Source organism: Lepidochelys kempii, chromosome 1 (genome assembly GCF_965140285.1).
Source record: "Lepidochelys kempii isolate rLepKem1 chromosome 1, rLepKem1.hap1, whole genome shotgun sequence".
NCBI classification, from domain to species: Eukaryota; Metazoa; Chordata; order Testudines; family Cheloniidae; genus Lepidochelys; species Lepidochelys kempii.
The window spans coordinates 63,932,165-63,953,132 of record NC_136380.1 but is presented as its reverse complement, the minus strand read 5'-3'; the positions used below and the strand labels follow the sequence as shown (position 1 = coordinate 63,953,132).

The window sequence follows — 20,968 nt, the reverse complement described above, 5'->3', positions numbered from 1 at the left end:
CGTGTCAAAAGCTTTGCTAAAGTCAAGAAACAATACATCCACTGCTTTCCCTTCATCCACAGAACCAGTAATCTCATCATAAAAGGTGATTAGATTAGTCAGGCATGACCTTCCCTTGGTGAATCCATGCTGGCTGTTCCTGATCACTTTCCTCTCATGTAAGTGCTTCAGGATTGATTCTTTGAGGACCTGCTCCATGATTTTTCCAGGGACTGAGGTGAGGCTGACTGGCCTGTAGTTCCCAGGATCCTCCTTCTTCCCTTTTTTAAAGATTGGCACTACATTAGCCTTTTTCCAGTCATCCGGGACTTCCCCGGTTTGCCACGAGTTTTCAAAGATAATGGCCAATGGCTCTGCAATCACAGCCGCCAATTCCTTCAGCACTCTCGGATGCAACTCGTCCGGCCCCATGGACTTGTGCACGTCCAGCTTTTCTAAATAGTCCCTAACCACCTCTATCTCCACAGAGGGCTGGCCATCTCTTCCCTTTTTTGTGATGCCCAGCGCAGCAGTCTGGGAGCTGACCTTGTTAGTGAAAACAGAGGCAAAAAAAGCATTGAGTACATTAGCTTTTTCCACATCCTCTGTCACTAGGTTGCCTCCCTCATTCAGTAAGGGGCGCACACATTCCTTGGCTTTCTTCTTGTTGCCAACATACCTGAAGAAACCCTTCTTGTTACTCTTGACATCTCTGGCTAGCTGCAGCTCCAGGTGCGATTTGGCCCTCCTGATATCATTCCTACATGCCCGAGCAATATTTTTATACTCTTCCCTGGTCATATGTCCAACCTTCCACTTCTTGTAAGCTTCTTTTTTATGTTTAAGATTCGCTAGGATTTCACCATTAAGCCAAGCTGGTCACCTGCCATATTTACTATTCTTTTGACTCATCGGGATGGTTTGTCCCTGTAACCTCAACAGGGATTCCTTGAAATACAGCCAGCTCTCCTGGACTCCTTTCCCCTTCAAGTTAGTCCCCCAGGGGATCCTGGCCATCCGTTCCCTGAGGGAGTCGAAGTCTGCTTTCCTGAAGTCCAGGGTCCGTATCCTGCTGCTTACCTTTCTTCCCTGCGTCAGGATCCTGAACTCAACCAACTCATGGTCACTGCCTCCCAGATTCCCATCCACTTTTGCTTCCCCCACTAATTCTACCCGGTTTGTGAGCAGCAGGTCAAGAAAAGCGCCCCCCCTAGTTGGCTCCTCTAGCACTTGCGCCAGGAAATTGTCCCCTACGCTTTCCAAAAACTTCCTGGATTGTCTATGCACCACTGTATTGCTCTCGCAGCAGATATCAGGAAAATTAAAGTCACCCATGAGAATCAGGGCATGCGATCTAGTAGCTTCCGTGAGCTGCCGGAAGAAAGCCTCATCTACCTCATCCCCCTGGTCCGGTGGTACCTCCTCTGTGGTACCAAATGAACTCATGGTCCTCCAGGGTACCAGAGCTCATGCAGACCCGATGATTGGGGAAGAACCACAATCCGCATTACTTGGTACCAGGATCCCAGTATCGAGCACATCCCAGCACCCAGAATTGCTCTTAGCACTGGGCTGTATACTGCCAATACCCCAGTCAGCAGCACCTTTACCCATTGATGAATCTGACACTGGCCAGGAGGAGATCATTCCCTGGCCCCTCACGGTGGCCCACCACCACACTGCAAGGGTCCTCCCCAATTCCATCACACCAACTGCCTGTGTCTGCCTTCCTACCTCTCCCTCCCAAGGCCATATTGTAACTCTTCGGATATATACACACTCATGGCGCAACCGTCTCCGGTGTCTCTCAGGGAGAGTCTACCAGATGGTTTGCTACAGCCTGGCACCTGAGCCAGGGCAGGAAAGCACCTGAGCCAGGACAGGAGAAAGCTTTTTCAGAACAGGAAAGAAGGGGGAAGAAAAAAAGAAACAAAAAGAACCTGAAGAGGAAGCTACCTCTTCAGCACACTTCTCCTCATCTCTCCCAGATGAGACTGTGCTGCCCACCCCTCATCACTAAGTGAAGATTTAAGAACTTTCTGGATCTTACCAAGAGGGTGGCAGACAAGCTGCAGATTCCCTTGCAGGAGGTGGCAGATACACATCACAAGTTGGTGGAAATTCTGCACACTACCTTTTCATCTAGAACTGTCCTCCCAATTAATGAGCTGATTCTAGATCCTACCAAAATCATCTGGCAGAGTTAGCCTCCATCGCACAAACCAGCAACAGAGTATAAACAAAACCAACCCTACATCTCTACCCAAAGAGGCAGACTTTGTTTTCAACATCCTCAACCCAACTCCATCATAGTGGATGTGGTTAATGCATGAAGCAAGCAACATAATGCCAAGTCAACAATGATCAGGCTTCGCAAGATGGCGTATTCATCGACAACATTACTGGTTAGAGCCATAAATTACCAAATTGTCGTGGCCAAAACAATTTTGTTAATCTTGGGAATCCCAGGATGTTTCTGAAACATTACTGGAAACACAAAAAGAACAGATTCAGACCATTCTTAGGGAAGGTCAGTTAATAGCCAGACCAGTCCTAGAGACACCACTGGATGTAGCTGTTACAGCTGCCCGCCCAGTCTCCATGACAGTGGTACTGAGGTGGGGTTCTTTTTTGTTCACTACACCTCTCTAGATTGGAAGTCTGTAGCTCTTTGGACAATTTGAAGGGCCAAACTCTTTGCGGAGAAGACAGATTTTCTCTCCACATCATGAAGGATTCTCGGACCGAAGAACACTCCGTAGGAATCTACACTGTGGAACAGAAGAGAAGCTATACCTCTCAACCACACCACAGATCACAATCTTCTCAATACTCACCATCTCTGTGCTGTTATGAGCTACAGTGTAAGACACCCAGGGCTCAAAAGTGAGAACAGTCTGCACCCCAGTCCATGACCTCTCAAACGGCCTCTTATAAGCCCTTTGATGAGCTGGTCGGAGGCCTGAACAATGATACCTTACAGCATCAGCTGCCATCTATACACCTGTCATGCCACTCAGAAGTCACCTTACGTTACTTCTCAGCAGTTAGGACCACCTCTAGAGCAAAGAGATTGATTTCTAGCCCTGAACCTACAGGTGCCTACTTCCATATCTCAATACAGTCATTATACAGGAGATTTCCTACTGCTTACCTTTGGGGCAGGATCATTATAGGTACAGACTGCTCCACACAGGGTATTCTCCAAGGTTCACTTCATTGTAGTGACATACTAACCCCGATACAGTGACTTTATCAGCACCAACCTGATGCAGTACAAGCGAGAGCGCTCCTCTCACTACCCACATTCACCACCTGGGGACACGTGTCTCTCTAATATGCTACACAACAACAAGGTTCAGGACAAATGGCCTTCCATATCACTCTTTTGGGGCTAGGGGCTGTCAGGAGTGCCTGTGCACAAACTCTGCCTTTCATCAAAAACAACACACAAAGGTTATGATGGACTTAATGTGACCTGTATGTTTTGTATAAACTGCCAAGGAGCTGCCAGATCTCCCTCCATCTGCAAGACATCATTCAAACTTTGGAATTGATGCATCCATCACAATGTGCTCATCTCAGCTGTCTGTCTACAAGGGATACAGAATGGGGTAACCAACAGTCTCAGTTGGCATTTTCTCACGACAATGAGTGTATACTGAATTCACAGGTGCTTCAAGCTATAGCCACCCCTTGGAGAACCCAACCTATGGATCTCTTTGCTACTTATTGGAACAAGAAAGGTCCTTGTTACTGCTCCGGGGCCGGCTCGGGGAAACATTCACTGGCAGTTGCCCTCATCTTTCCAGTGGACAGGGCCCATTTGTATGTCTTTTCCCAGTTTCCTACCCTATCCAAGAATCTGTTGAAAATTCAACAAAACAAGTGAGAGTTATTGTGATTGCCCCTCTTGACTATGACAAGTCTGGCTCCCTTACCTGATGCAGATGGCAATATGCCCTCCTGTTCCTCTGATGTCAGCCCATTCCTCACCCTCTCTCTCAAAACAATGGGCTGACCCTTCACCCCAACCAATGGGTCCTCCACCTCCAGGCTTGGATCTTTTTGTTCCAAGGCTTAGAAGCCAAATGCTCTGACAAGCTGAAACACATGTTGCAACACAACCACAAGTTGACCACTCCACATACCTATCTACAAAATAGAAACAACTCCAAGTTTGTACCATTCCAAATGGATAGACCCAACCTCATCTTTCCTCCCTTTTTAAACTCTCACTCAGCTCCCTTATGGTACATCTCATGGCAAAAATGGTTTCCCACTTGGAGTTTGCTCAACCACTAATGCATAGACTCTTTAAGGGCATTGGGACTCTCTCTTCCCCCATGTGACACCACCCACTCCAGCCTGGGACTTTAATCTAGTTCTCAGGGCTTGGACTAGACCTCCCTCTGAGTCCAGGGCAACTTGTTCTCTCTCACACCTGTCCATGATGACAGCATTTCTAATTGCCATCACCTCAGCTAGGCACACAGGAGAAATAGCAGCACTATTCATGGCCTTTGTCTTTTAAAAAAAAACAAAACAAAAAACCAAAACTCTAAGGCCATATTCCAAGTTTCTCCCTACTTTTTCTGTACTTTCCATATGAATCAACAGATCCACCTCCCTGTTTTTTCCCAAAACCACATTGTGACAACTGGGAGACAATAGTGCATATAATAGAAGGACATGAATATTCTACTTGGACAGGACTAAGGACTTCAGGAAATCCCCTAAGCTCCTCCTTTCATCCACAGAAAGGTTCTAAAGCTCTGTGATATCTCCTCAAAGACTATCCAAATGTGTCTCTAGTTGCATTAACCACTTAGCAAGGGTGCAACTTGCTCCCGTCCATACGAACTCCATGAGATCAGTTCCTACCTCAATCTCCCCATTCTGTAGAACAATGTTTGAGGCCTCTGTTCATACTTCCACAGAACATTATGTGATCACTGAAGATTTGGCCGCTGACACCATCTTCGACTCCACAGTACTCTCTATAGTAAAAGACTCCGCTCTGAAGTCCCAGCCTCCAGTGGTGGGTACTGCTCCGGAGTCACCTAAAGTGGAGCACCCATAGGGACACTACTCAAAGAAGAAGAGGAAGTTACTCACCTTGTGCAGTAATGACGGTTCTTCGAGATGTGTGTCCCCATGGGTGCTCCACAACCCGCCCTCCTCCCCTCTACTTCAGAGTTCTCTATAGGGCTCTGTGGTAGAGAAGGAAGTGAGGGGGGTTCGCCCATGCAGTGCTGAATAGCCTTGAGGCAGACCACGAGGGAGGGAGAGCACATGCGCGGGCTCATTGGGACTCTGATACCAAAAATCTCCGATTAGAGGTGTAGGGGTACACAGACACCTAAAGTGGAGCACCCATAGGGACACACATCTCGAAGAGCCATTGTTACTGCACAAGGTGAGTAACTTCCTCTTCATGGGGTCTTCTAGTCACTACCTCTCAAGGAGGTGGATTTACTACAGTGACATAAAAACCCTTTCTGTTGCTTTAGCAAGTGTCTTCACTACAGTAGTGTAGGTGCAGCAGTAGCACTGTAGTGCAGTCATGCACAGGGAAACACCAAAAAACAAGCACAACTAAATCATCTGTAGGCATCCCGCCTAAGCAGAATCACCATCACCATCAGCACTGAGCAGCAGCCATTGCGGTAAAGCATAATGAGGTTTAAACTTGTCTCCTGGGAGATGTCCTAATTAAATGAAGTGCATTATTGAATTCAAATTCAAATGTTAGTTTTGTAGAACTACATTTTTCAGGTTGTTGGCTCCTAATGTGGGAGCTGGCAGCTCTAGGTATCACACAATAACAACTCTTCCGTTCACTGGAACTGTGACTAATACTTTTCAAGAACTGGGTGTCATGGGGCCATTATTATGAAAAGAGGCACAGGTCCCCTGGCCTCAGAAGTGTTGAATTTTTTGTTGAAAAAACCTAAAAGCTTTGCCCCACATCCCGAACCAAATAACATTTATGAGGGGATTAGACCTATTGCTTTTCCATAACACATTCAGCCTTTCTCCACAAGTCCTATAAAATAAGAGTGCAGAATATCATCTCTGTAGGAGGTATCATGGGCTGGCATCTCAGAGTCCTGTATAAAAGAACTATATTTAAAAAAATTATCCAAAGACACAAGATCTAAAAAAGCAGAGGGAGTGATATCAAGAGTTATAGGCAAAGGAAATGAGATTTTGAAGAAAGGTAGAGTAGATTAGGCAGAAAGAGGGAGGAAAAATTTGTCAGAGGTAGGAACAAATGACGTTTCACTCCTCTATGGTGGTCAGATTGTGTGAAGTGTCAGAAGCATCTGTTGCTAATAATAGTGGCTGATGTGCATCTCTGTTCTCAATGTAATTTTGCATACTGCCTTAGATTATCGCACGTTGTATTTATTCAGCATTGACATTGCAATTGCAGTGTTACACCCTGACCCTGCTTTTGTGGGGCTATGTTTGCTACAAGTTTTTAAATGGTATTTTAAAAACAGTTCAGTTTAACACATTTTGTCTTGCCATTGTGAATCAGGCAAGGCACATAAGGACTTCAACTGAGGTGGCGTAGCTACTGAATTTGATGAAATTACACAAGGGATACATTTGGCACACTGTGACATTTCTCTCTCCTGCCCTTATTCTGGAGGGTGTCTGAGATTAAGCGCTTTCTAACATATAGACATTGAAACACTGGTTTTGAAATGATGGATGATCTAATGGTCTCTTCTGGCCTTAAAAATCGATGAATCTGTTCTATAACCTTTCAGGCATTCTGCCTGATGCTTCTTGCAGAAATTTTTTGTCTGAGGGTGCAGACATTTACCATACGTGTAGTTTGACTTCTGTATTTAAGGAGGGGCCGCTCCAGTCAGGCCAACGGGGACGTCTGTGTATGTGTGTGGCATATTCCATGCCTGCCCACATGGATGCTATTTCAGATTTTTTGGCAGGGGGAGGGAGATGGTCAACTTTAATTGTAATTCTAGGGGCTGACAACTGAAAACTCTTGTTTTTTGGCAGATAACTTTAGAAATTATCTGACAGGAGCACTGTATCTAATTCCTATATCAAGAAAGAAAAATAAATAAATATTAGACCCTCTCAGCTCTAATACTAATGTGTTCTGACCAGTGTTCCCTCAAATTTTTTACATCCATGTGTGGAATGAATTTTGTTATGTGCACAAATATGGAGGAGATGTGTGACATATCACCTTCATATTGATGCACATAACAAAATTCATGTGGTGGGGGTGGGGTCGAGGGGTTCAGAGTGTGGGAGGGGGCTCGCGGCTGGGGCAGAGGGTTGGAGTGTGGGGGGATGAGAGCTCTGGCTGGGGGGGTAGGGCTGGGGATGAGGGGTTTGAGGTGCTGGAGGGAGCACAGGCCTGGGGCAGGAGATGAATGCTCCAGCTAGGGGTGAAGGCTCTGGGGTGGGTCTGGCGATGAGGGGTTCGGGATGTGGGAGGGGGCTCGGGGCAGAGGGTTGGGGTATTGTCTCTGGGGTGTAGCTGGGGATGAGGGGTTTGGGATGCAGGCTTCCCTGGGGCTGTGGAGGGGGGAAAGGACTCCCCCACAGCCCTCTCCCCGGCTGCGGCAACTCAGGCGGTGCTGGGCTGGGCTGAGGGAGGGGCTCCTCTCTCCCGGCCATGGCAAGTTTGGGGCAGGTCCGTGCTGGGGCCAACGGGGAGAGAGATTTCTCCCCGCCACAGCCCTGAGCCCCTGTGCGGGGGTTAATAGGCAGCTACGCAGCTGGTTCTGACATCTTGTGGCAAGTCACTTAAGGGACACTGGTTAGCTTTAAAACTTTAAAGTATATTCTTTCTCAAATACTCTTACTAAAGTCAGAGGGGACCATCGTGGTCATCTAGTCTGACCACCTGCACACTGCAGGATACAGAACCTCACCCACTCACTCCTGTAATAGAACTGTAGCCTCTGGCTGAGTTACTGAAGTCCTCAAATCATGGTTTAAAGTAGGGGTCGGCAGCCTTCGGCACATGGCACATCAGGGTAATTTGCTGGCAGGCTGCGAGACATTTTGTTTATGTTGACTGCCTGCAGGCACGGCCCCCTGTAGCTCCCAGTGGCCGTTCCCAACCAATGGGAGCTGTGGGAAGCGGCACACATCTAGTGTCCCTTCCCCAGTCATTGGGGATTTTTGCTACAGGCAGTCACCAATGGGCCACATGCATTGTAGGCAGTCCTGTCATACCATCCCCTCCAGAAATTTATCAGACTCAGTCTTGAAGCTAGATAGGTTTTTTGCCCCCACTGCTCCCCTTGGGAGGCTGCTCTAGAATTTCACTCCTCTGATGGTTAGAAACCTTTACCTAGTTTCAAGCCTAAACTTGTTGAAGGCCAGTTCATATCCATTTGTTCTGGGGTCCACATTGCAGTGCTTAATTTAAAGAACTCCTCTCCCTCCTTGGTATTTCTCCCTCTGATGTATTTATAGGGAGCAATCATATCTCCCCTCAGCCTTCTTTTGGTTGGGTTAAAGAAGTCAAGCTCTTTGAGTCTCCACTCATAAGGTAGGTTTTCCATTCCTCAGATCATCCTAGTAGCCCTTCTCTGCATCTGTTCCAGTTTGAATTCACCTTTCTTGAACATTGGAGACCAGAATTGCACACTGTATTCCAGATGAGGTCTCACCAGTGCCCTGTCTCATGGTACTAACACTTCCCTGTCTCTATTGGAAATACATTTTCTGAAGCACCCCAGGACTGCATTAGCCTTTTTCAAGGCTGAATCACATTGACGGTTCATATTCATTCTGTGATCAACCAATACACCCAGGCCTGTCTTGGTCCTCCGTCACTTCCAACTGATAAGTCCCCAGCTTATAGTAAAAATTCTTTTTGTTAGTCCCTAAGTGCATGACGTTGCACTTTGTACTACTAAATATAATCCCATTTCTATTACTCCAGTTTACAGTGTCATCCAGATCGTCTTGTATGATATTTCAATCCTCCTCCATATTGGCAATACCTCACAACTTTGTGTCATCCACAAATTTTATTAGCACACTCCCACTTCTTGTGCCAAGGTCAATAATAAAAATGTTAAATAAGATGGATCAGTCTTGGGATCCCTGAGGAACTCCACTGGTAACATCCCTCTAGCCTGATGGTTCATCTTTCAGTATGACCTATTGTAGTCTCCTCTTTAACCAGTTCCTGTTCACCTTTCAGTTCTCATATTCATCCCCATCTTTTCCAGTTTAACTAATAATTTCTCTTGTGTAACTGTATCAAATGCCTTACTGACATCCAGGTAGATTAGAGCTACTGCATTTCTTTTGGCTAAAAAAATTAGTTATCTTCTCAAAGAAAGATATTAGTAACTTTGTCAAGAATCAGAGGGTAATCATGTTAGTCTGTATCCACAAAAACAACAAGGAGTCCGGAGGCACCTTAAAGACTAACAGATTTATTTGGGCACAAGCTTTCGTGGGTTTAAAAAAAAAACAACTTCAGATGCATAGAGTGAAAATTACAGATGCAGGCATTATTATACTGACACATGAAGAGAAGGGAATTACCTCACAACCTCACAACTGGAGAACCAGTGTTGATGCTACCTGTCAGTTCCGAGTCATGCATGGACATGTGACTGGCCCATGTGACTCCAAAACTCCATATTGTAGCTGGGATTCTACACGGGGGAGGGAGTGGTGTCCACCCACAAGAGAAAGTCTATTTAAACCCTGGGGAGACCCCTCCATTTTGTCTTCAGCTGGCTCAAGAGAGAGCCTCTCCCACCCCAAGGATACCTGAAAGAAACTGGAACAAAGGACAGCAACTACAGGGGGTGTGAGTAATTGCTGGACCCAGACTAGAAGGAGACTAGTCTGTAAAAGTAAGCTTGCTGGAATTCCTCTGAGGGTGAGGTTTTTATCTGTATTCAGTTTTCTTACTGTATTAGAGATAGACTTGCATGTTCTATTTTATTTTGCTAGGTAATTCACTTTGTTCTGTCTGTTACTACTTGGAACCACTTAAGTCCTACTTTCTGTATTTAATAAAATCACTTTTTACTTATTAATTAACCCAGAGTATGTATTAATACCTGGGGGTGTGTGTGCAAACAGTTGTACATATCTCTCTATCAGTGTTATAGAGGGTGAACAATTAGAGTTTACCCTGTATAAGCCTTATACTGGGTAAAACTGATTTATCTGGGGGTTGGACGAGTCCAGACAAGCTATCTCACCCCTTCCCATGGGGCTGGATGCGTTGCATCCGAGAGTGCTAAAGGAATTGGCGGATGTGATTACAGAGCCATTGGCCATTATCTTTGAAAACTCATGGTGATCCGGGGAAGTCCCAGATGACTGGAAAAAGGCCAATGTAGTGCCAATCTTTAAAAAAAGGGAAGAAGGAGGATCCTGGGAACTACAGGCCAGTCTGCCTCACCTCAATCCCTGGAAAAATCATGGAGCATGTCCTCAAGGAATCAATTCTGAAGCACTTAGAGGAGAGGAAGGTGATCAGGAACAGTCAGCATGGATTCACCAAGGGAAAGTCATGCCTGACTAACCTAATTGCCTTCTATGATGAGATAACTAGTTCTGTGGATGAAGGGAAAGCAGTGAACGTGTTATTCCTCGACTTTAGCAAAGCTTTTGACACGGTCTCCCACAGTATTCTTGTCAGCAAGTTAAAGTAGTATGGGCTGGATGGATGCACTACAAGGTGGGTAGAAAGTTGGCTAGATTGTCGGGCTCAACGGGTAGTGATCAATGGCTCCATGTCTAGTTGGCAGCTGGTTTCTAGCGGAGTGCCCCAAGGGTCGGTTCTGGGGCCGGTTTTGTTCAATATCTTCATTAATGATCTGGAGGATGGTGTGGATTGTACCCTCAGCAAGTTTGTGGATGACACTAAACTGGGAGGAGTGGTAGATACCCTGGAGGGTAGGGATAGGATACAGAGGGACCTAGACAAATTGGAGGATTGGGCCAAAAGAAATCTGATGAGGTTCAACAAGGACAAGTGCAGAGGCCTGCACTTAGGATGGAAGAATCCAATGCACCGCTACAGACTAGGGACCGAATGGCTAGGCAGCAGTTCTGCAGAGAAGGACCTAGGGGTGACAGTGGACGAGAAGCTGGATATGAGGCAACAGTGTGCCCTTGTTGCCAAGAAGGCCAATGGCATTTTGGGGTGTATAAGTAGGGGCATTGCCAGCAGATCGAGGGACGTGATCGTTCCCCTCTATTCGACATTAGTGAGGCCTCATCTGGAGTATTGTGTCCAGTTTTGGGCTCCACACTGCAAGAAGGATGTGGAGAAATTTGAAAGAGTCCAGCGAAGGGCAACAAAAATGATTGGGGGTCTGGAACACATGACTTATGAGGAGAGGCTGAGGGAACTGGGATTGTTTAGTCTACGGAAGAGAAGAATGAGGGGGGATTTGATAGCTGCTTTTAACTACCTGAAAGGTGGATCCAAAGAGGATGGATCTAGACTATTCTCAGTGATAGCAGATGACAGGACAAGGAGTAATGGTCTCAAGTTGCAGTGGGGGAGATTTAGGTTGGATATTAGGAAAAACTTTTTCATTAGGACGGTGGTGAAGCACTGGAATGCGTTACCTAGGGAGGTAGTGGAATCCCCTTCCTTAGAAGTTTTTAAGGTCAGGCTTGCCAAAGCCCTGGCTGGGATGATTTAGTTAGGATTGGTCCTGCTCTGGGCAGGGGGTTGGACTAGATGACCTCCAGAGGTCCCTTCCAACTCTGATATTCTATGATTCTATGGACCCCATTAGAAATTGAGCATCTGAGTGTTAAAGACAGGAACATTTCTTAAACGGCTTTCAATTAAGCCTACAGCTGTTAGGGGATGTGATTCAGACCTGCGTCTGGGTTTGCAGCAATCTAGTGGGTCTGGCTCAAACCAGGCAGGGCACTGAAGTCCCAAGCTGGGAGGGCAGGAAAAGCAAGGGTAGAAGTAGTCTTGGCACATCAGTTGGCAGCCCCAAGGGGGTTTCTGTGATCCAACCCATCACAGTGGCCATGCATCTGAAGAAGTGGGTTTTTTACCCACAAAAGCTTATGCTCAAATAAATCTGTTAGTCTTTAAGGTGCCACCGGACTCCTTGTTGTATTAGTAACTTTGTGACTACTTCCTGAATACAACAACTGAAACAACTGTAGAAAAATATACAATTACTTTCTATCATTTAGGCTACTTACTTTTTGCAGTTCACCAAACTTGGAACAGATCATTTAACTTTAGGAAACATCCTAACAGCCCTTTCTTATCATAATCACCTGTTAATCACTGTGTTTATAAACAAAATTTTGACTCCCTGTCTCAGGGTCACAAGCTGGGAGCAGCACATCTCTTGTCTCCTCTGTGGAACTCATTCGATTGCACACTCAGGCTGCCTCCCCATACCCCCTCCCCCCATACCACTCCCAAACTCCACCTATGATGTTTATATTTTTTTGTTTTGTTTTGTTACTGTTATAAACTTGCCATGGGCATTGGTTTTAATTTCTAATGCTTAGAATTTGTTTTACAGGTGCAGATTCACTCTACAGAAATAGTTTTAGCTTCAGTGATGAAAAACTTAACTCTCCAACAATGTCAGTTCCAACTCCAACTTTACCATCTCCAGCAGTAACTCCTTGTAAAGGTAAATCTATAATAATCTTATTTTAAGTGTTTTAAGTTTCTTCTGAACTCTGAGTGGTGCAGACTCATCTCTGTAAAATGTTAATCTACTGATATTTAAGATGCGAACAAACTCCTGAGTGTTAGTATTAAGACTACTTCAAACATAAGTCCTACTAGTATCTATGCTAAACACAATGGCACACTAGGTGTAATGTCTGCAATAACCAATGGTTCACAGGTGGGCCTGCCAACTCTATTAGCTATGAATCTACAGCATTAAAGAAAACATTAGTTTTTGGCTGATCTAAAATTGTGATGTGTCTTACTAAACAATTCCTTGAATGGGTTTATTTTCATTGTAGAGTTAACTCATGGTACAACTTGAATGTTGTCTAAGTCATCCTGTGCACACAAAAATGCTTGAGTGCAGCGGTGCTTTTAATGTGAGTTGGCTGGCCTGTCAGGGTGGATAGGCTACAACTTGAGTTAGCAGAACTTGTCAGCTGCTGACACAATTCCTCTTTGCAGTATCACTGCTCTCACTTGAGCTAGGCTAACTTGAGAGGCCTTAACTTGAGCGCAGATAACTTACGCCTTTTCTGAAGAGTGATGTCTGCACTGCAGCTGGGAGTATGCTGTATTAGCTCTGCTTGTGCTAGCATGCTAAAAATAGCTGTGTAGCTGTAGCTCACAAAAGCTTATGCTCAAATAAATTTGTTAATCTCGAAGGTGCCAAAAGTCCTCCTTTTCTTTTTGCGAGTACAATAGTGTGTAGGGTGTCAATGCAGAGGTGCTTAGGGTCACACCTACCCATATGTGAACACACATGCTGACATGCCATATATTTAATTTAAATTCCTTACATAACCTAAGCTAAGGCAATATTAAGGCTGTGCAATTGAGCACCCATTACAGGGAATGTGGAGGGATTTACTTAGGAGGAAAGATTAAAAAGCTACATATCTACCGTTTGATTAAGCCATCTAAGGGGAGGTGGGGAGATAACCTTACAAGTATCAGAAGAATTAACTATTTACCTTGGTACTAGGAGGGGTAATAATGAGGAGTAATGGGATCCAATTAAGTTGGTAGCAGAGACTTAGCAAAGAATTAGACTGACTGTCCGGAAACTATTTCTGAGAGCAAGGTTTATTTAATTGTGGAATAGTCTCTAGAAGGAAGTGATAGAAGCCACTTGCAATATTAAAAAACTAGATTGGACAGAATACTAGAATATATACATAAATAACAATTCTTCACTATCAAGGAGTGGACATCTAAGAGTGATGGAAAAAGCTTAACTTCTAATTTTTAAGGAAACAAAATGAGTTTTGCTCTAATGTCATCATGTGACTAACTCCCTAAAATAAAGGAATCAAAATTTTAGGCCAGATATCAGGACAGTCTTTTCTCTGAAGCATTTGGACATTGCAGTAGGACTATTAAAGGAAGAGGTCAAGGTCAGAGAGGTCTCTGAAGATAATCAAGAAGAGGTGAGATACTACTGAGAATAATGTTGGGAGTTGTCCTTCAAAATTCAAGTGGTTTCTAATGGCCTTTATTTGCCTCAGTGACAGAGACTTACATTTTTCACTTATAAACGGTGCTGACCTTATTCTTTTATTTTGCAGCAAAGCTTGGGGACACAAAAGAACTAGAAGACTTTATTGCTGATCTTGACAGGACATTAGCAAGTAAGTAGATTCACTTTGTGTGGTACCTTAAAAATGATGGAAGTCAAAGTATTTACAATGCAATACATCAGCGGAGATGGGGTTGTAGGGTGGGAACAGTATTTTTACAAAATTTCCTTTAAAATATTAGAGTTCTTTTTGTGTCTTTGTTGTGGGAGAACATGGTCAGTGGAAGCATGTGACTAAAAGAACTAGGCAGAGGAAAAGACGGGCTAGTGAAGGAGAAATAGAGCTTCAGAATAGGTTTGCAGAGTTGGAAAATGAAGAAGGGGCTCAGCAGGTAGTCACTGAAGGTGACAGGGCAAGGAAGAAGAGAAGAGCGGTTAGTCCTATAGGAAAAGGGGAAGAGTTAATGGAGATTACACCAAATATGAGCCCCAGGAGGATACAGGATGGGTTAAAAAGGATTACAAGGGAGAATGGGAATGGAAAAAACTTGCAGCCAGAGGGAACAGGGGATAGACTGGAGAATAGCACCGTCACTAGGAAAAGGCAGGTCTATGTGATTGGGGACTCTTTATTGAGAAGAATAGATAGGCCTGTAACCAGAGCTGATCCAGAAAATAGGAGGGTGTGCTGTCTTCCAGGTGCTAAGATACGGGATGTAGACCTGAGGTTAAAAAGGATTCTAAAGGGAGCGGGAAAGAATCCCCTAATTATCCTTCATGTGGGAACAAATGATACGGCTAGATTCTCACTGGAAAGTATTAAGGGAGACTATGTTAGGCTGGGGAGGACGCTTAAGGAAATTGAGGCTCAGGTGATCTTTAGTGGGATTCTGCCTGTTCCTAGAGAAGGGCAACAAAGGTGTGACAAGATTATGACTATCAATAGATGGCTTAGGCAGTGGTGCTATAAGGAGGGCTTTGGGATGTATGGCCATTGGGAGGCATTCATGGATAGAGGACAGTTCTCTCGGGATGGACTTCATCTGAGTAGGGAAGGAAATAGACTTCTAGGATGGAGGCTGGCACAACTGATTAAGAGAGCTTTAAACTAGGAATTTGGGGGAGATGGTTGGGAGATGTCCAGGTAATCTCCACGCCAGAATTTAGCATAGAGTGGAAAGAAAATGAAGTAAGAGTGGATACAGCTGTAGGTAGGAGGAAGGGCAGTGTAGATACAAGTCTAATAGGTTATACTGGTAGTAAAATAACTGTGCCTAATAGGGTACAGAATGTGAGTGAGGCCAAACAGCAAAAATTAAGATGTTTGTACACTAATGCAAGGAGCCTAGGTAACAAAATGGAGGAACTAGAGTTACTGGTGCAGGAAGTGAAACCAGATATTATAGGTATAACAGAGACCTGGTGGAATAGTAGTCATGACTGGGCTACAGGTATTGAAGGGTATGTGCTGTTTAGGAAAGACCGAAATAAAGGTAAAGGTGGTGGAGTAGCACTGTATATCAATGATGAGATAGAATGTAAAGAAATAAGAAGCGATGAAATGGATATGACTGAGTCTGTCTGGGCAATAATTAAATTGGGGAAGAAAGCTATTAGAGCCTCCCCTGGGATAGTGCTTGGGGTGTGCTATAGACCGCCGGGATCTAATTTGGATATGGATAGAGCCCTTTTTAATGTTTTTAATAAAGTAAATACTAATGGAAACTGTGTGATCATGGGAGACTTTAACTTCCCAGATATAGACTGGAGGATGAGTGCTAGTAATAATAATAGGGCTCAGATTTTCCTAGATGCGATAGCTGATGGATTCCTTCAACAAGTAGTTGCTGAACCGACTAGAGGGGATGCCATTTTAGATTTGGTCTTGGCGAGTAATGAGGATCTCATAGAGGAAATGGTTGTAGGGGATAATCTTGGCTCAAGTGATCATGAGCTAATTCAGTTCAAACTGAATGGAAGGATTAACAAAAATAAATCTGCAACTAGGGTTTTTGATTTCAAAAGGGCTGACTTTCAAAAAGTAAGGAAATTAGTTAGGGAAGTGGATTGGACTGAAGAATTTATGGGTTTAAAGGTAGAGGAGGCCTGGGATTATTTTAAATTAAAGCTGCAGAAGCTATCGGAAGCCTGCATCCCAAGAAAGGGGAAAAAATTCATAGGCAGGAGTTGTAGACCAAGCTGGATGAGCAAGCATCTTAGAGAGGTAATTAAGAAAAAGCAGAAAGCATATAGGGAGTGGAAGAAGGGAGGGATCAGTAAGGAAAGCTACCTTATTGAGGTCAGAATATGTAGGGATAAAGTGAGACAGGCTAAAAGTCAAGTAGAGTTGGACCTTGCAAAGGGAATTAAAACCAATAGTAAAAGGTTCTATAGTCATATAAATAGGAAGAAAACAAAGAAAGAAGAAGTGGGACCGTTAAAAACTGAGGATGGAGTGGAGGTCAAGGATAATCTAGACATGGCCCAATATCTAAACAAATACTTTGCCTCAGTCTTTAATAAGACTAAAGAGGATCTTAGGGATAATGGTAGCATGATAAATGGGAATGAGGATATGGAGGTAGACATCACCATATCTGAGGTAGAAGCGAAACTCAAACAGCTTAATGGGGCTAAATCGGGGGGCCCAGATAATCTTCATCCAAGAATATTAAAAGAATTGGCACAAGAAATTGCAAGCCCATTAGCAAGAATTTTTAATGAATCTGTAAATTCAGGGGTTGTACCATATGATTGGAGAATTGCTAACATAGTTCCTATTTTTAAGAAAGGGAAAAAAAGTGATCCAAGTAATTATAGGCCTGTTAGTTTGACATCTGTAGTATGCAAGGTCTTGGAAAAAATTTTGAAGGAGAAGGTAGTTAAGGACATTGAAGTCAATGGTAAATGGGACAAAATACAACATGGTTTTACAAAAGGTAGATCGTGCCAAACCAACCTGATTTCCTTCTTTGAGAGAGTAACAGATTTTTTAGATAAAGGAAACGCAGTGGATCTAATTTATTTAGATTTTAGTAAGGCGTTTGATACTGTGCCACATGGGGAATTATTAGTTAAATTGGATAAGATGGGCATCAATAGGAAAATTGAAAGGTGGATAGGGAATTGGTTAAAGGGGAGACTACAACGGGTCCTACTGAAAGGTGAACTGTCAAGTTGGAGGGAGGTTACCAGTGGAGTTCCTCAAGGATCAGTTTTGGGACCAATCTTATTTAATCTTTTTATTACTGACCTGGGCACAAAAAGTGGGAGTGTGCTAATAAAGTTTGCAGATGATACAAAGCTGGGAGGTATTGCTAATTTAGAGAAGGACAGGGATACCCTACAGGAGGATCTGGATGACCTTGTAAACTGGAGTAATAGGAATAGGATGAAATTTAATAGTGAGAAGTGTAAGGTCATGCATTTAGGGATTAATAACAAGAATTTTAGTTATAAGATAGGGACGCATCAACTAGAAGTAACGGAGGAGGAAAAGGACCTTGGAGTATTGGTTGATCATAGGTTGACTATGAGCTGCCAATGTGATATGGCTGTGAAAAAAGCTAATGTCGTCTTGGGATGCATCAGGAGAGGTATTTCCAGTAGGGATAAGGAGGTTTTAGTACCGTTATATAAGGCACTGGTGAGACCTCACCTGGAATACTGTGTGCAGTTCTGGTCTCCCATGTTTAAGAAGGATGAATTCAAACTGGAACAGGTACAGAGAAGGGCTACTAGGATGATCCGAGGAATGGAAAACTTGTCTTATGAAAGGAGACTCAGGGAGCTTGGCTTGTTTAGCCTAACTAAAAGAAGGTTGAGGGGAGATATGATTGCTCTCTATAAATATATCAGAGGGATAAATACCAGAGAGGGAGAGGAATTATTTAAACTCAGTACCAATGTGGACACAAGAACAAATGGATATAAACTGGCCACTAGGAAATTTAGATTAGAAATTAGACGAAGGTTTCTAACCATCAGAGGAGTGAAGTTTTGGAATAGCCTTCCGAGGGAAGTAGTGGGGGCAAAAGATCTATCTTGCTTTAAGATTAAACTCGATAAGTTTATGGAGGAGATGGTATGATGGGATAACATGGTTTTGGTAATTAAATATTCATGGTAAATAGGCCCAATGGCCTGTGATGGGTTTTTAGATGGGGTAAGATCCAAGTTACCCGGGAAAGAATTTTCTGTAGTATCTGGCTGATGAATCTTGCCCATATGCTCAGGGTTTAGCTGATCGCCATATTTGGGGTCGGGAAGGAATTTTCCTCCAGGGCAGATTGGAAGGCCCTGGAGGTTTTTCGCCTTCCTCTGTAGCATGGGGCATGGGTCACTTGCTGGAGGATTCTCTGCTCCTTGAGGTCTTCAAACTACAATTTGAGGACTTCAATAGCACAGATATAGGTGTGAGGTCTTTTTTAGGAGTGGTGGGTGAAGTTCTGTGGCCTGCATTGTGCAGGAGGTCAGACTAGATGATCATAATGGTCCCTTCTGACCTAAATATCTATGAATCTATGAATCTATGAGAAGTAATGGGGTAGAACATGGGGACAGATCAGCCTTTCTCCATGTATTTTTACTTTTAGGTCTCTCTAGTCTGCTTTTCCTGTCTGATAGTGTGATCATATGCTACATAGATGCGCTCATTTATCCACTCCCCTCCCTCCTTGTATATATTCCCATTTTTTAACAGCCAAATGCAACTTGATTTTGACTAACACCTTCTTACATATAGCATTTTTGGGACGTAAAACAAACCATATATCATGAAGTTGCTTTGATAGTGCACCTATTATGCAAGCAAGAGTTCTTCAAAAACTGATTCAACACTGTGAAAAACAGGCTTGTGTCTCATAGTCCTATACGTCTAAATAACTGGCCAGTAACTATGAATGACTGGTATAAATGTAAGTATTAGACTGCTGTCATTGTCTTTACAAAATGATTATGGAATGGAAGTCCATACCTTATACTTTAAATTTAAAAAAAAAAAATCAGTTGATCTAGTCTCCATTAAATACAGACCAAATTTGTCACTACCTGACAATCTGTTATTCAGTTGCACTATTCCTTGGCTCTTCATCAGACTATATGGAAAAACACTTCTCTTTTTAAATATTGTGTTACATCTATTCCCCTTCTCACCGTTTGCCTGTGCTGTTCATTTGGGCCATGGTCTTGTATTCCTTTGCATGCAAACAGAGTGAGCCCACTGGGCCCTAAATAAGCAGTACAAACAAAGAATGAAAGGAGTAATACAAATTGATGGTGGGAATTTTTTTAAATCCTTTGTTTTTCCTTCTTTGTATTTTTTAAGCCTTAGTTGATTTGCCTTGAGTTTAACTCAAGATGACTTCTTTTATGATCGTAAACTTGTGTTATGATCTGGCTTATTGGTGTTTAGCCTTTGCTGTCTTCTCACTTGTATCTTAATTCTGGCCTAGTTTCACTTATTTTAAGTATTTTCTTATTTACTATCTTTTGCAATGGATTCATTCTAGAGCTATCCATTCTTTACCAGTGAGATTAAATTTATTAATCTGTAGACCCTTTCCAGAAGGGCAGAGAGTCAGGAGATTTGGTATTCAAGGAAGAGCAAAACCCAAAAAGGAGAGTCTGATACAACCTTTTCTTTGGGTTTTTGCTGCTAGGGCTTTCACAGCTGTGTTGCAGGTGACTTTTTTGGGCTGTCTGTTTCATACTGACTTCATAAGATTGTCCATTTCATAATGCAGGGCAAGTTGAGAGGTTGAATGCCACCTGCTGCTGCTATAGTGCATTCTAATAAGACAATGGTCCATGGTTTTTCAACCCTGTCTTATTCATTCACAATGTAACGGCCTCTACTTTCACATACCAACTTTATATTTGACTCTGTAATGCAGTGAAGAAGACCAACTTCAGTCTTATATTACTATCACATATTTTGAGTTCTACTATATAGTTGGGGTTATGTAACAGCCTACATTTACTTGTGCAGATGCCTTTTGGTACCTAAGACACACACTAGAGCAGTGATTTTCTTAAACCATTACAACTTTACAATCTTTATAACTTTTTGGCTTCTCTATATATTTTTTGGCTTTCTCCCCTTTCATGTCAGTTAAACAGCAGAGAATTTAAGAAACGGGACATCAAATATGACATTTTGTAAGTGAAATGTAATCTTGCGAAGTGTAGCATTTGGGATCTCTCATCTTTCATGTTTACAGGTATGTGAAGCAAAGGGATTTTTGGCATCATCCCTGTCTACAGATAATTCCTTGAAAGATGCAATGAAGACCTAGTGTGTGGATCACTGAAAGCTGCTGCCATGTCTGACAACTGTCAACTTTGCTATCCAGCATATTCATCTTCTGAACATAACAATAGTCACCTTCTCTAAGCATTTAACTGATGACATCAGTTTTGTTACTTTGCGGCAGGCAGGATCAGATAATTTAAATGTGCAGTTACTATATTTTTTTCTTAAAAATATAGCTTAAATTTTAATTTAAAATTGCTTTTATGAAAATATATTTGTAATTTTATATAGTTGGAAACTTTAATGCTTTTAATATATTTTTGTATACAAATAAAACCTGAACTGAAATCTAGCTGTCTAAAATCTCTCTGCGGGTTTAAGAAGATTGAAACTTAATAAATTAAACTTATCTCGGTTCCTGAGAACATGCATTAGCTTTTAAAATGTCTGATAACTTACTTCATGATAGGCAAAATAACAAAATGCAGGCTTTATGCAAAACTTTACATTTTTCTCA

General features: G+C 43.0%; 1 protein-coding gene across 1 annotated transcript in view; it reads left to right on the top strand.

The window, feature by feature from the left end:
• RGCC (regulator of cell cycle) overlaps positions 1–20,744 on the top strand; it is a 42,687-nt gene extending 21,943 nt beyond the window's left edge. Inside the window, exons 3-5 of the mRNA XM_073324603.2 lie at positions 12,522–12,635; positions 14,248–14,310; positions 20,420–20,744. Coding sequence (XP_073180704.1) covers positions 12,522–12,635; positions 14,248–14,310; positions 20,420–20,427 — 185 coding nt within the window. The 3' untranslated portion in view covers positions 20,428–20,744. The remainder of the gene's footprint in view (positions 1–12,521; positions 12,636–14,247; positions 14,311–20,419) is intronic.
• The last annotated feature ends 224 nt before the right edge of the window (positions 20,745–20,968 follow it).